The sequence below is a fragment of the Jaculus jaculus genome, chromosome 4, assembly GCF_020740685.1.
Source record: "Jaculus jaculus isolate mJacJac1 chromosome 4, mJacJac1.mat.Y.cur, whole genome shotgun sequence".
NCBI lineage: Eukaryota > Metazoa > Chordata > Mammalia > Rodentia > Dipodidae > Jaculus > Jaculus jaculus.
The window spans coordinates 32,853,468-32,870,244 of NC_059105.1; the positions used below are offsets into that span (position 1 = coordinate 32,853,468).

A 16,777-nucleotide genomic window follows, 5' to 3' on the forward strand; every position below is an offset into this window, starting at 1 on the left:
TGCATTTCACCATGTCAGCCAGAATCTTTTATTTATTTATTTTTTTGCATGTGTATGTGTGTGGGTCCAGGTATTCAGGTGCACACATGTGTGGAAGCCCGAGATTGACATCAGATAGTCCCCTTGATTGCTGTCTAGTCTGTATTACTGAGGCAGCGTTTCTTACCAAACTCAGAGCCCCCCCCCCCCCAGTTCAGCTAGTCTAGAGAGCCAGCTTGATGTGGTGACCCTTTGTCTCTGTGTCTCAAACTTTGGGATCACAGACAAGTGGCCAGCCACATGTCCACCCAGCATTAACATAGGGGCGGGGAATCTAAACTTTGGTTCTCACAGTTAGTTGGCAAGGACCCAGTGAGCTCTCTTCCAGGCTCCTCCACACTGGGAATCAGCTTTTGTATAGAGGCTAGTAAGGGAAGTCTACATTTATGCAGAGACCCCAATGAAGATTGGTTGAAGAATGGTACAAGAGAGCAAAAATGTTCTAGGCAGAGGACGTAGCAAGTGCCAGGTCCCCGAGGAGGGAGCATATGGCTCAGGAGGAAGGTAGTGACTCCTGGAGGGGTCGAGAGATAGATGAGATGGGAAAGACAGCCAAGAGCTCCACCATGCCCACCGCAGGCCCTGGAGACCTGGAACTTCCATTCTGAAAGTGGTAGGAAACCACCTAAGCTGTTATGCCATCATCATCTTAACCTTTTCTTGGTTTGGGAATGTTTGGGAAAGCCTGGTGGAGATTTGTGCTCCCTTTTACAGAATGTTTGTTTCTAAATGCATAAAATAAAATTCACAAAATGTCAAGGAAAACAATTACATGGCTATATAATATTCTGTAAGGGATCCCTGAAAGGGATTCATGCTGTGATATACATTTTCAGAGGACTTTCTGACTGCTGTAAGGAAAATAAGCTGTAGGGACCCCAAGAATGGAAGCAGCAGAGCAGGGAGGTGGGGTTGGGAGCAAACCTGTTTCCATTCTTCCTGTGATGCCTGGTGTCAGGCCTCAGAAGCAGGGCTGAGCAACTCAGTCTTTTTGAATGCAATAGGAAAAATGCATAACTTCTACTTATACTTAATTTACAATCTTGTTACATGCAAGAATAATGTATGACTTCTATTTATATTTAATTTGTCCTCATTCTTCTTAATTGCTCTATTGAATATACGTTTGACAATATCCTAATATGCTAGGAGTTTAGTACATTTATATAATTCATGAATAAATCTACATATGTTGGAGGTGCGTGCTCAGAAAGTATTTACAACAGTGTTATTCGATCAATCACCTCTGACGGATCACGATTTAGGGAGAGTGGCCCTGTAGGAAGGAAAGAAAATGCCACGCTGGTTTAGAGCACACTCCATTTCTGATCCATTTTATGGGAGTTCATGAATTCTTGCTATGATTCAACCTTGCTAAATGTCAGTTGTGTTTCTTGAGCACCCTTACCTCTACTTAAGAGCCCTCATCTGGCTGTAAATCTATTTACACCTGACTGGACCCACTGTCTCCGAGGTAATGTGTAACACCCGCCCCCCCCCTCCCCCAGGAAAACAAGTTTCCTGCAGTCATTGCCAGGCAGGCAAAGTGGTACTTAATGTTTGCCCTAAAATCCAAGGAGTTCTCAAAACCTCTGTTCCCAGTACTGTGAGTAGATGCACAGCCACGCTTGTAGCCCTGTCCGCTTTCTCTCTCTCTCTGTGATGTGTGTTACCTTCATTCATTCCTCACTTCCTTCAGGACTTCTGTTTTTTTGTCTTTCTGTCTCTTGTCTGCCTTTCTCAAATGCTGTCTGTCTCTAGGACACTTTTGTTTACCTTTCATTAGCTGGCTGAATGGTGTGGCCATTCCACGAGCCACAGCACCTATGATGGGTGTCCTTTTAAACTCTGGAGTGTTGGTATTGGGGAAGCAATGATTTTGCAGTGCATCAACCCCAGCTACAACTGAACTGCCACCAAGACCCCCGACGCCCACCTACTCCTTTCTTCACTCCCCTTTTTCCCCCTACTCCCTCTCTTTTCCCTTTCTTCCCTCTCTCCCTCCTCCCTTGCTTCTCTATTTTTTGCTTCCTTTTTTTCTTCTTCCCTCTCTGTCTTCTTCTCCCTGCACCATCCCCTTCCCTTCCACAGCAATGTATGAGCCATGGAAGTCATGTATAGATAACTAGGCCTTTCTCCCTAGCAGCTTTTGTAAACATGGGGCAGGGCACGGGCAGAATTGAGATCCACTATCCACTGGGTGACAGGCTGAAGAAATCTGTTAAACATACAGCTTATTTCATAATCACACTAAACACTAGTTTATGAGTAAGCTCACCACCATGTCACAGATAAAGCCACTGAGTTCTAGAGTCTGTAATAAATGCAGAAAGGTCCCAAGTGTGTTGGCTCCAAAGTTTAGGGGACATTGCCACTCAGGCACCTTGTTTTTATAAGGTGTATTTTTTCTAAACTTTTGGCTTTAAGGAGCCAGATATGAACTTAATATGGCTCATTATCTCACATTTTATTCCTCCTCTGGTTTCCAAAAATGAATGGGTTTTTCTCCTGGGTCTCCAATCCTCCTTCATGTCCTCTTGGCTCCCTTTAAAAGACTCTTCTCTGTGGGTCTTGCAAAGCAGTGCTCTCTGGGACACCAATTTAATGAAATAAAAATTGCAAGTATGTTTGGTTTGATTCTTGGTGATACAAATAGAGAATTGAATGCTTTATAGTCAGGTTTAAAGGAAGAGAACAGTGGAACAGAAAAGTAGGTCAAATACAATAACTGGGTAATGTCTTCTTGAGTCTGTATAGCAAAGAGTTAGCTATTGAAAATGGAGAAGTAAGGGCACATTCATAGAACTTTGCTTTCTCTGTACCCTGAAGTTTTGAGTTATGCACTTTGTAATATTTACCAGTTATGTGAGTTTCTCATGTTCCTGCCATTGTTGTAATTAGTCTGCATATTGCTATATCCTTCGTAAATGTTTTCAGGTACATACTGTAGTTACCTTTGAGAAGACAGAAGCAGAAAGAGGTTCACTTGCTCAAGGTTAGAAAATTGCCCAAGGTTACTCAACTATTGTAGTTACAGTAGTTATTGTAGACAGTGAGCTGGAGCTGGCTATGACACTACAAAGCCCACCCCCAACAACCCACTTCCTCCCAAAGTCACCAGCTGGAGACCAAGTGTTCAAAACACATGAGTTCATGGCAGTCATCTGATTCAAACCACCACACTGACCCTGCTCAAGGTCAGACAGAGGGACTCAAGGGGAAGGTGAGCCTGGGACGGTTGGCTTTGGACCCTTAGCCATTGTGCTCACCTGCCTTTTATTTTCTTTCAAGTATTTTATTTATTTATTTACTTACTTACTTATTTATGTGAGTGAGAAAGAAAGGAAGAGGCAGAGAGAGAGAGAATGAGAATGGGTGGTCCAGGGACTCCAGCTGCTACAAACACTCTAGAAGCCTGCACCATCTTGTGTATCAGCCTTCATGTGGGTACTGGGGAATCAAAATCAGGTCTTTAGGCTTTGCAAGCAAGCGCCTTAACCACTTAGCCATCTCTCCAGCCCTCACCTGCCTTCTAATGGCAGGGCCTCTGCAGGATTTCCTGAAGCTCTGAACATTATGTTTACTCATAATTAGGACATGCCCACCATATAGTTGGAAGGGTAAATATTTTTCATGTTTGACAGACATGATGGTTTAAAATAATAAAAAGGTCTAAGGCAAAGTCATGTACTTTTGCATATTCTTCCATCTGTATTTACTCTATGAAAAGGTCACTTGAGCATAGGTGCTCAAATGTCATGCTTCTAAGCAAGCTTCTTTGTGGCTAAAAACTTGCCTTACAAGTTGACTTCTAAGATATTTTGTAATAATATATATTGCTGTCCAGTATGAACACCCTAGAGCTGCTAAGTCACGGGCTCCCTAACTAGCCCTTCGGTGATGTTTCTCTACTAATTCCAGGAATTGGCAAATGAGTTTTGTCTTACTCTTAAATGGTATTCCTTCTCCTTTCTGTGTCTATCTATCCACTCACATTTACTGAAAGGGACAGTGGTTCTGGGAGACCTGAGTTGTTTTTCACTTAGCTACCTGGCTATGGTTTGTGGTAGAAAGGGGATGGGGAGGGCAGAAACTAAAAAAAGCCTGAAATTGTAAATTACTATAGGTCTTGAGAAGAATAGAATTAGAAGCATTTGTGGTTCATATGAAAATAGCTCATTTCCTTTCTGCTTGGACTGTGGGGGTCAGAGTGCTCCGGGGAATAGGGAATAAATAAAAATTGATCCCTCACTTGTTGAAGGGAATGTTCTGGCTCTGGAAGTGAAATGGCAGGCCCAGATCTGAGGAGCTTGTGAAGCCACATTTGAAGGTTAGAAGCAAATAAAAACAAACAACACCAAGAGGGTTTCAAAAAAGTAACATTCTGTGTTAGCAAAACTAATCTTCCCAGAATGATTTGAGCAGCTCTTTCCCAAAATTGGCCAACCCCACCCAGTGGCAGAACCTGAGGACCTGAGCAGGTGTGGAACCTCTTGTGGCTGACCATGGGTCTTCCATCTCTCCACAGGCGAGAAGCCTTACAAGTGCTCGTGGGAAGGATGTGAGTGGCGTTTTGCACGGAGCGATGAGCTCACGAGGCACTACAGGAAACACACAGGTGCAAAGCCCTTTAAATGCAACCACTGCGACAGGTAAGGTGCCACAGAAGTTACTGGACTAGGGTGGGAGGTGAAGTGAGTTGCACAGTGGTCTGCATGGATGCTCTTGGGTTTGTCATGAGCCTGTCTCACACATTTAAATCCATGGTCTTGGGAATATCTCCTACTTCTCTACTGAGAAAAGTAATGAGAGAGTATTTCATCTTACTTGTGGCCAAGAGGAGGTATGAGTACATTGTTCAGTTACACAAAGCATTTGCTCAACAGTAGCTTTGGTACAGGGCTAGTCACGGGGTGTCAACAAGGCATGGTTCTACTCTCAGGGATATGATGAGGCAGGTAATTTTTTATGCTAGGACGGTGATTGGGTAGATAATGTGCATCTATAATTGCTTCTTCTGACCTTTCACTATTCTCATCCATATACTTTCCCATATATATAAAGTTTGCTATATGGAAGGCAGGCTAATTTGTAAGACTTCTTTTCTAAGACACTATTGCGAATGAATTTACTAAAAAAGGTCTTAGAATCCAGGACCATTCTTCCCTCCATGAAGACAGGCTAAAGGTCCAAAAGATGGCAACATTTAGAGAACTCACCCCATAATTTAATTTCAAACCTTCAGCATTTGATAGTGGAACAAGCACGTAGCAACAGATACTTCCCAAGTAATAGTATCTGACAGGCCTGGCATTATCAGCCGATAAACCCCAAAATGGAGACTCTGCAGGCCAAGGTGAAGGCAGGATTAGGTTTGGATATAATCAAATAATGGGCTTGCATCTGAGCGTGTTAGCCTTCTAATCCTATTTCTGTGTTTAAAAGGAAGCTTAAGAAAATTAACCATCTTTTTAATGCAATACTAAAGGTCTCGGTTATGATGAGAAAAATGCTTCTAATACAATAAAAGTCCCTGAAAGCCCCAGGGTTCCCTGGCTTGGGCAGCAGCTCACAGGATGGCAGGAGGGGTGAGCAGGATGTCCAAAGAGGCCTGGCTGTCCAGGGAGGAAATGTGATTGCTCATACTTCCTTCCTCTCCCAGCCCATGTGTGCCTCACCTCCCGCTTGCTGGGCCTTCCTCTGGAGTGTTTGCTCATTCAGAGGGGCTACCACAGGGATGGCCAAGGCTGATGCTTGGCTTAGCTGGCCTTGTGCTCCTTTAGGGTGCTTATAAAGGAGCACTTATGTTTGTCCTCCCTTTTTTTTCTTCTTCTTCCTGAAGAGGCTATTTTCCTCTTATCTTCATCCTCTAAGAACTAAATAAGGACCCCAAGCCTCCTGGAGAACAGAGATAACCTCCTACCAGGGCCAAGGAAGTACATTTCTTGCAGCCATTGTCTACCACTGTCTCTGTTATGCCCCTCAAGAACACAGCCTCTGTTTTATTTCCATCACATTCCTTAGAAGGCCTCCTCAGTGTACAGGGATCAGCAGCTGCTCCTCAGCTGTCCCAGTAATGCTCCTTGGTTGGCATCCTCCTTCAACCCCATCTCATGTGTTTATGATTTGCTCCTCCCCAGTCTGGCTAATAAGGGAGCCTCTGGGCATTCACTGCCCACAGGCCGTTGAGGAAGATGAGTTTTTTTGGTGAGTTGTCCTAGTATAATGTCAGTAGGTACCTGGGAAAGTTGCCTAGATTGGGGTTGTGACTTTGTGGTTGTAAATGGATTGCCATAATCCTTGAAAGTGGACAGTGAGTCCCTAGAGGAAGTTGCCTGTCCTTACCTAAACCAGCTAAGGAATTCATTACTCCCTGGCAGTGGATTTATTAGCACCCAGGCCACTCTGTATTTATGTGGAGGAATCTTCTACCTATTGGCTATTACAGTAAAGGAAATGTCAGTGGTAGCTAGTTCAATTAGTCTTTTGTGTTATTTTCTACAACATAATACACTATGGTTTCTGGAGTTAGAATTTGACATAACGATGGTACAAATTTTGTGATGTATTTGGGTGGGGGCTGGGTGTATACACCAGTCCTGTACCCTAGTCCAGGGTTGGGCTCTCACCAGCGTCTGATGACAGGTAGCACCTTGCATTTCAGTTGCAGAAAGTGTGCTAAGAATAGATGGGTCTTTGAGCTGTCGTGAGGAAATAGCGTGGTCCCAAAGCAGATGAAAGGAAGGCCTGGGTGACCTGGAAGCTGCCATTCCTTAGGAGACTTTTACCTTTACAAACATTAGGCATCTGCAGCCAGTACAGGACACTGAGCCCCCACTGGCTTCACTGTGTATGAGAGGGCACTAGTGTTGGCCTTTTAGAGTGTGCACCGTCAGCCCACCCTATCTAGAAGTTAAGTGGGATTTGATGTGTCTTTCCTTAAGCACATACCAAATGAAACTGATGCTTTTATTTTTTCAACAAGGCAATTTAAAAAAATGCAAGAGATATTTATTTATTTTTACTTTCCTTGCCAGTGTTTTCAGTTGAGTGCCAGCAAAAAACACGTATAGGGCTGGAGAGATGGCTTAGCGGTTAAGCGCTTGCCTGTGAAGCCTAAGGACCCTGGTTCGAGGCTCGGTTCCCCAGGTCCCACGTTAGCCAGATGCACAAGGGGGCACATGCGTCTGTGGAGTTCGTTTGCAGAGGCTGGAAGCCCTGGCACGCCCATTCTCTCTCTCTCCCTCATCTGTCTTTCTCTCTGTGTCTGTCGCTCTCAAATAAATAAATAAAAATTAAAAAAAAAAAATAAAATAAAACACGTATATATCTCTAGCTTTACCTGGAAAAACTATATGTCATATACATTTCTGTCATTGAGTAATTGTCACCTGTTTTGACGATTGTTTTCCTAGTGCCCCCCTACTCCCTATTGACTCCCCAGTGTGAAAGCAAGCCATTGTGGCCAAGTGTTATCCTATTTGTTCTTCTGTTTCCTCTTTACAAAAAGAGCAACATGTCATTTGCACTATGAGAAGTGGAAAAGGAGTCTCAGAGTGCTATGAATTTGATCAACTTGGCTCATTGTCCTTACAAATTGTATCTGCCTAGCCCCTGCAGACACTGGGTTTTGTGAGCTCTGGATTCATGAGTGGGTTGGAGAAGGAGCCAGTGATGTGACCTTGCCATACCCTTATTATCAGCCCACTGAGTGATCAGGTGCTCCAGAGAGGCGTCCCGGAGAACACAAGGCTGATGATGGCAGCAAGCAGTGCTCTACTACTAATAGGGCCCACATGCAGAACCTCCTTCTCCCAACTTAGCTCAGTGAGGATCCTGGGTCTGTCACTAAGGTATATATAAGATCTTGGGCCAATGGTGCTAAGAAGTACCAGCCAATATCTTATCCATACAGTCCCCTGAGAGAATCATTGTTGGCTCGGTAACCATCTTACTTCAATGTGCCTTTCTCACAAGTGAGGGAAATGACTATGAACTTTGACTAGCCCTCTATAGTGTATGAATTTCAGCCTTTAAAGACCTTATTTGCAGTCATCAGGATGTTGTAGCCACAAGGTATACTACCCCTAAAATTATTTGATTCTGCATTTCTAGATGCAAAGTTATTCCATTATTCTTTGATACTGCTATGCAAAACTCAGGAAGTATAAATTAAGCATAACTGGTATATTAAACTGAAGTACAACCTCAATGGTGAGGCATCTGGTTGAAGTCTAAATGCCATACCTTTCCTGGAAACAAGAATGCTTGTTTGAGCTAGTAGGGATGTGATTATATTTTATACTGTGTTAAATGTTGAAGGACAAAGGCAAATACTTGAGTTTATATTGCTAGATAGCCCATGATGATAAGGGCGGAGGAAAAGTGAATACATGCATGATTGAATGAATAAAGTTCTATAATAAGAACTATTTTTCTGAAAGTTTCTAGGCATAGAAAAGAAAGCAAAGGGGTTTGTTTGTACTCACTGCCAAGCCATCTCCTTTCCTCATGAATTCAAATCTCCACCTTCCCTTGGGACAGGCAGGATTCTGGGAGCCTGCTCTCATGGGACCTTACTCCTCCCTGACCAATCCTCGGGGTTTATATGCTAGCTGTAACCATTGGAAACATATTTCATATCATGTTTATTTACTTTATAGACTTATTCTCTTGCCATTCTGCAGGTTCCAAGTCCAACACAGTTCTCTCTGGCTGGACTATGGTCAAGGTGTTGGTCAGACTGCATTCTTTTTCTGGAGACTCTAGGAAGGGCTCTGTTTCTTACCTTTTCCAGCTTCTAGGGGCTGCACACATTCACTGCTTGTAGCCCCATTCCTGCATTATCAGAGCTCCTCCATCTTTCCAATGCTACCCTCTGCTTGAGTCTTCCTTTCAATTCCCTCTCAAAATAATTGTGAGAGAGAGAGAGAGAAGGGGGGTATGGGTGCTCCAGGGCCTCCAGCCACTGCAAATGAACTCCAGATGCAGATGCATGAGCCACTTTGTACATCTGGCTTGAATGGGTCCTGGGGAATTGAACCTGGGTTCCTTGGCTTTGCAGGCAAGTGCCTTAACCACTAAGCCATCTATCCAGCCCTTACTCTCTTTTTATTATATGTGTACGTGTGTATAGTGTGAAGTTGCATGATGCATGTTTTTATGTGTTTGGGTACATGTGTGTGCATGAACATGTTGAACCAGAGGTTGATATGACATCAAGTGTCTTTTTAAATCCCTGATTTTTTGAGACAGGGCCTCTCACTACACTTAAAATGTACAAATTCAGCAAAACTAGCTAGCCAGCGTACCCCAAAGATTTTACTGTTTCCACCTCTTCAGTGCTAGGGTCATAGGAGCACCCACCAATTACAGATTTTATGCAGTGCTGGGGATCTAAACTCAGTTTTCATGTTTACACAGCAAGTGCTTTACCAACTGAGCCATCTTTCTAGTGTCTTCAATTTTTAAGGGCCTTCCTGATGACAATGATCACACTTCAATAATACAGGATAATCTACTTAAAGTCAGCTTAATACAAATTATGTTTATACAGAACCTCATTTCATCACAGGTTCTGGGAATAAAGTATAGATTTTTGTTTGTTTGTTTTTGAAGGGAGGGTTATTACTGCATCTTCCACAGACTTGATATCTCAGCTCTCATATCATCTGTGGCTAACAGTGTAGGCTTAGGAGTTAGAGTAACTGGGTTCAAGTCCTGTCTTAGGCATCTTCTGATGAATACTGTATCTACTACTTAGGATAAAAAATCATACCTTGACTTAGAGCTCTGGTGGCATGTTAATTTAAATGACAACATAATCTATAAGAAGAACTTCCTAGCCTGTATACTGTCTGGCAAGATGTTGAGAAAAGAAGGAAGTAAGGAGGGAGGAAAAGAGAACAGGCAGTCGGTCACACAATAGAACAGAGTTATGCAAGTTAAAAGGCAAATTCTCTGCAGGTCATGCAACCTTTTCTATGTACCAAGGAAGCCTTACCAGTGTTTCATGGTAAATCAAATCTCCTTTAGAGCCATCTCTAGGGACTATCCAAATATCTTGCTCATAACCAAATTGGGGTCTAAAATAAGCAGGTGACATTGGTATTGTTCCTGTTGAGTGTTCCATCTAACTAGATTGTTTTCTGCTGTAATTTTCCCATTCAATGAATTTTTCATTGTCCCTTTGTCCTGTTTTGCTTCATTTCCTGGGGTGACGTCCTGCACGTGTACCTATTTAAGGAAAAGATACAAACAGGGTGTGGAGAGTGTTAGGGTCAAGGGACAGGGTGGATTTGCAGTTTTGTTTAGGAATTAATAAACACAGGGAAGTTTGGCTCTGAACAGGAAGCCCTGCCAACCTGAAGAGGGTGACTTGCTGATGCCCTAGCTAGAGTTTTGAGTGGTGGGAGTACCTCAGGCTTCAGGGAGGTCTGGGAAGGGTTCATAGGTAAGGAAGGGGCTGGCTTCAGGAGAGAGGTCCAGAGGGAGAGCACATGGCCAGGGGCAAGCCTGGCTATTGTCTTACATGCTCACATTACTGGGACGCCTGCCAAAACCTTCCAATGCACATTGTTGGGACTTGGAAACACCCACACTATTAGATGTAAGGTACAGAAACCTGAATCAGACTAGTGTTTGTGTAAAAGGTATTTATTAGCTCAGTTAATTATGAAGAACAGAATTCAGTTCATCTTTAGGCTTGGCTGAATCCAAGCTCTCAGATGTTATCCAGTCTTTTTTCTCTTTCCATCCCTGGATTCCCCTTTCCTCTGCTTGACCTCCTTTTCTAGCAGGTTCTTTCCCACAGAACATCCAGACACTAGCAGCTTCAGGTCATACCTTAGCAATTTTGCAGTCCCAGTGGACAGTTTCTTTCTTCCAATAATTTAGGCAGCTGTTGAGCCATCCTTCATTGGCCTCTGTGGGTCATGTGACTGTTGCTAGGCAATTGCTCTGGCCATAGCTTCATCCTTAGAACAAAGGCCAACCTCCATACTACTGAGAACTCAGAAGGGTTGCTACCCAAGAGGGCATCAAGTGTCTGTGTTCAGAGAAAAGAGGAGGGGAGGCAGCTGCTGGAGAAGAAACTCACTTGTAGACCTTGGGCACCAAGTATTTTCTAGTGCCTAAGTGTGGTCTGAGATCTGCCAAGTCTAATCCCAATCCAATACTCTCTCATTACACCTCAGTTCAGGTCCTTATCACACATGTATGCACATACATAACACACACACACACGCACACACACACAGATTGAGAGAGAGAGAGAGAACACTCACTATAAGGATATAAGCAGGTTATCATTGGGGACATTGCATACAATGCCTTAATAATATAACATGCTCAGTATGCGAACACCCTTTTCTATTCTTTTTCTTGACCTGACTATAGATGCCTGTGAGCCTCTAGGTAGTCAGGGATTACTCCTGGTGTTTCAGTGTAAAAGGTGAGACTAAAATCTGGGTGTTGAAACATCAGCATTCCACTATCCAATGATACAGGGTAATGACTCTTTACTGTATTTACAGTATGTGAGCATGGCATGTTTTGATAGTCTCTCCAAGCTCATGTCCTTCTTTAGTAATTACAGTTATAAGCAGAACAGCTAGCATGCCTTGGTCCCTCGCCATGCGCAGGGCAGCATTCTAAGTGCTTTCCACAGATGATCTTGTTTAACCTTTAAAGCTAACCCGTGAAAACTGTGATTATCCCGTAGAGGTAAATGAGCTCAGTCACCCAGCTACTGGAAGAACTGGGATATAACCCAAGCCCTTTTAACCTCTGAGCTGACTTCCTGTCTCCAACTCACGCTCCTGGGGACTCTCTTTCTTTAAGGTTGATCATTTCCTAGGGGTAATAGAAATAGCAGGGTTTCCCCCTCCCTCACGTTGGACCTAATATCCTGATTGTTGTTTCTATGTTCTAGGTGTTTCTCCAGGTCTGACCATCTTGCCCTCCATATGAAGAGACATATCTAGACACCTAAAGGCCAGAGTTGCCATGGCGACGGCTGATGTCCCAAGGAAAAGCCGCGAGGCCGAGGGCTGGACTTCCGGCGGGGATCACTGCCTCGCAGAAGAAAAGTTCTCGCTTCCAAACCTCTGTGTACACGCACGTACACGCACACGTACACACACCCTCTCACACACAGACCCACGCACAGTCATGCACTCGACCATATTTAAACTACATACGTCTATTCCTTATGCCTTGCCCTAGCCCGACGGTAGGAGATGAGGAAGCAGCAGCCAGGCGAACTCGGCAAGGCAGGCTGGCTGGTGACTTCGCGCCGCCGGGACGACTTCCGGCCGCGCCGCCGACGGAAATCAAAGCAAGCGGATGTGACGTCGGCAGTAGGCGGGGCGTATCGTATCTTGCTTCTCAGTGCAACTTGATAGGAGAACACGACATCTTCCAGTTGCATATGTGTAGCACTAATTTTTTTTTTTTTCCTTTTTAAATAGTTGGGGGAAAAAATGACCTAGAAAACCAAATTGCAGTTTGGTAGCCAAAATTAACTCCTGGTTTATTTGTCCTTTGTGTGTGAAAAGTCCTGCTCCTAATGTGCGTCAAACTCCCCCACAGAACTGTCGGTGGGTCTTGGTTCTTAGCACCAGTGAGATCTTTGCGGTCGATACCGACGGCCTTAGCGGCGGCAGACTCCGGACCACACCTTACCGTTAACACCTTTCTGGCCTGCATTTCTCTTAGACTTCACTGTCAAGGGAGGAGTTTTTTTTCTTTTCTTACTTTTTTGACTCTTGCACACCATATGCACTAGGGATTCTGGAAACTTCTAGCATGACTGCAAAGTGGCCAAGAGAATAAAAGTCCTTGATGATAAATCACAGTATATCCCTTGAGCCTCACCTTATTGCCAGTGCTAGATTTTTTCTTTTTTAATCTGTTTTTTGCTAACGAAAACTTGAAAAGCTTATTTGGAAGCTTAAATGTTTTATCTTTTCTCCATGGACTAAAAACCTCTCCAGGACTCTCGGCACCTGGATGTCCAGCTCTCAAAGCAGCCAATCAGACGGGACATCACGGTTCTCACCCTCCTCGAGGCTTGATGACCTCAGCTCATAGTGATCAGCCACTGTGCTGTGTGTCATTGCTACCCTATAACCAGTTACAGCATAGATGTCGCTAGTCTCAAAGGGCAGCTGTGTACTTAATCTAACTCTGGGTTATGACCTGACAAAAAGCCAAAAAAAAAAAAAAAAAATCACTCTTTCCCAGGAGTTGGGAAATCTGAGGATGCCCCCAAGTCTAGTGGCTTCACAAAACATCATCCTATCCTTCCCTTTCATGCCCACTAAGCTCGTGGTACCACTTGTTAAACAGTTCAAAATGCCATTGTGTGGGTGAAGGGTTGACTATGAAGAAAAGGGTGGAGGTGTTTCTCTTGAGATGTGTCTAGGGTTTTCTTTTTGTTGTTGTTGTTTTTGGCTAGGCCCACCATGACTTGTGACCTACAGCACCCAGAATCAACTGAGGCCTAACATTTACTCTGCAAGCTGACTCCAAGGGGCTTACATTCCTCACTTGTCATCCCCTTCCCCCCACACACATCCAATGTTGTTCTCTATCTACCCACATTCTTAGCTAGCTGGCACTGGCCTCGACTCCAAAGACTGCCTTTAGGACCATTAAATGGCTTATGCAAGCAAGCGGGGTGGTTATTAGGACAGATTGTATATTTTGTATATTCTGGGACCATCCCTTCAAGACACGTCTAACAAACAAAAATGGCATTTGGTCCACATATGGTTGCTGCTCCTTCACACCAGCTGGCTCCCTCCTGCCTTCCTTGACTGTTTGACGTATTGACTGTTAAAATGCTACCCCATACATATTTGGGATGCACAACTGAAGTCTTTTAAAGGAAACAATAATATAAGCAACATAAACCCATATATGACAGCAACCTTCAAGATCCTTGGCTTGCTCCTCAGCTTTCTGCAACTTTTGTTTTCACTGAAATGTTGAAACTACTCATCTGAGGGTGAAGGAGCCTCCTTGTCACAAATGCTGTAGCTGCCAATTGGACACTTGGGGCATTTCGAGGTCTGGCCCTTAGAATTTTCTTTCACCTTTTTTCAAGTTAGACCAAAAATGAAAAAAATAAAAAATAAAAACAAAAAAATGACAAAAACAAAAAAAGGAAGAAAAAAACACTATATACAAACACCCATACACACACACACACACACAGAAAATCTGTCCATTTGCCAGAGGCAATTATGTATATGTTAGTTGGAGGGTATAAAAGGAAAAAAAAATCAGTTTTATTCCAAAGATTTAAAACTAGACATGACTTAGAAACAATTTCTGGAGCACTGCTTGCTGACAATCTTGTTCTCTACTTCGTTTGAGTGCATTTTGTGGCCAGTCCAACCGGGCATACCATGGGGATTATATTTGAATGTGTGGTGCGTCCTTTTTGGATGAAGGATGTGTGAGGGACTTTGAACCTCAGCTGTATTAAACTGTAGCGCCTCCAGTCAGTGCACTAGATGAAACTTTAGATACCCACATTTTGTTGGTTTGTTTATTTTCCCCTCTGTAGCAGCTTCCAGCACAAATGCACGCACACGCTGGTGATGGCATTAAGCCATGACTGTCACGATTTACAAATGTTCTCTCTCAGGCTGGAGCTGCTCTTGCCTCTCAAAATACCATTAGTAAGGGTTTATAGTCATTTAATTTTTGAACTGACCAATGCAAGGCTCTATAAGAAAACAAAAAGTTAAAAAAAAAATAGCAAAAGAGTGCTCATTGCTGTTTGCTCCCTCTCTTCATCTGTGGTATCATCTGAATGTGGCAGAACAAAGGCCCTTTGGTCCTCTTCCTCAGTGTCTGAAATGTTTGGTAATTTCTCTTTTGTATCAGTGAGGTCCTTTGTAATCTGCCCCTGACCTTTCTCGGAGCAGGGTGCACTGAGATACCGTGATGGTGCTTGCTTGCTTCAGAGTCATTTGTTGACTGTGGGAATTGGCCTGAGAATTTGGTGGGTGCTAAGTGTATGGCTTTGAAACTGTTCTTCTCCAACCCAGACTGACACCTGTGAAAGGATAGCCAGTCCCTACCATGGGGTGGGTATCCCTGATCATTTTGGTAATGGGTTTATGATACGTCATCTCTCCACTCTGAAGTGGCAGAGATAGATACTAGGAGCTTCTGGAATGAATAAATTTTTCAGGAAAAATACAAAACTTGAGCATGTGTTTTGCTCCCAAAAGGACTGGCTATCTGAAACAGGGTAATGGACATTTGAAACACACTAAATCTCTTTTGCATTTAAACCCTTACCTCCTAATATTCCAGGGGATCCCAAATTTGAAAGGAGAAACCTGGCTTGGTGTTTCTTACGTTGTCCTCTCAAACACACATTATCCAGGGTTCAAAGTCTGGAGTGTAGAAGTGTTTCTAAGCCACTGACAATTTTCTTTATTTCTACTAATGCCTCTTTCTCCTCCACATTGCTGTAAGGGATGTGGGAACTCGACAATGTAATGCTGCTCCTTGCTACTGGCCTCCTGCCCCTCAGTTGGCTCACTGGCCCAGCTTAATACCTGGTGGTGATGAGTATTATGTCCAGAAAAAGAGATGCTTGGATTCCATGACAAAGCTGCATTTTGTAAAAACATCGGAGACCCCAGAATCACCTTCGTGCTGACCATATCTTCCTTTCTGATTTCCCTCAAAGTCCTTCAAATGCCCCCTTCTCGATGCCGATGCCATCTCCTCCCCACTTGCACCTCTTGTGCCCTTTCACGTCTTGATTGCCTGATGATAACAGGGTAAAAAGACAGCCAAGCTCATGTGTGATGAGAAGAACGGATTACTAGTTTTAAAAGATCTTCTTGGAAGCCAGAGAAGGTTTTCTAAAGACTTGAGTTTGGGAGAAGCTTCCAGATGATCTGTATCTAGTTGAATCTGAGGGGAAACCAACGGGGTGTGGGGGGCTCATCCAGTGCATTTGGGATGTTCTGCCTGTAGCTTCTACTTCTGCATTCTATGGGAAAGCCAAAAGAAACCTAACCAGATTTTTATAAAACTCAGTGAATGATTTCCTCTGTGGAAGTCACTTCATAACTTAAAAAATATAACGAGAAGTGCTTCTGCTTCTCTTTTGCATTAGTTGTTTCAGGAGAAGGAAGAAAGTAGGGAAGGTCAGAGAGATACAATTAACTGACTACACAAATCAGGCAGGTTATTTCTTCCTTAAAATTTTTTTTGAAGGGCCAGCTTTTTTGGTTAAGATTTTATATCCAGAACATTGTCAAATTGGAAATTGAGTAAGTAGAACCTGGAAGTGCAGAAGTGGGAGTGAGAGAGGAGGACTCCCAGTTCTGGATGTCTGGATTAAATTTCGGGAAACATGGTGATGCTCAGTTTGGAACTGGAGGGCCCGGCCTGAGTGTACATCAATGCCTTCTTGATGGCCTGTTTCCTCTTTCAGGATCTTTGGGGAATGTTTAAGATGGGACAACAGAAATGTATCAAAGGAAGCGAAGACTGCTTGTAAATAATGTGATAACTCATGGCTAACTCTGCCTGAGGTGTCAGGGTTTTCCTCTTGCTGTTAACACTCGGAGATCTCCTTTGTTCATTCCTCTAATAGATCCCAAAGGGGGAAACTAAGCTGCAATTAACTTTCTATGCGCATCCTTCCAGTATAGTACTGTATTCTTCAGGTGTTCTGCACTTAACGTATAAGTCCTCGGGA

General features: G+C 43.5%; 1 protein-coding gene across 2 annotated transcripts in view; it reads left to right on the forward strand.

Moving 5' to 3' along the window:
- The window catches only part of Klf7 (Kruppel like factor 7), an 82,929-nt gene extending 70,581 nt beyond the window's left edge, over window positions 1-12,348 (forward strand). For both annotated transcript variants that reach the window (XM_045147248.1, XM_045147249.1), the window contains exons 3-4: window positions 4,568-4,691; window positions 11,972-12,348. In XM_045147248.1, the coding sequence (XP_045003183.1) occupies window positions 4,568-4,691; window positions 11,972-12,023 (176 nt within the window). In that variant the 3' untranslated portion in view covers window positions 12,024-12,348. The remainder of the gene's footprint in view (window positions 1-4,567; window positions 4,692-11,971) is intronic.
- Window positions 12,349-16,777: the final 4,429 nt, after the last annotated feature.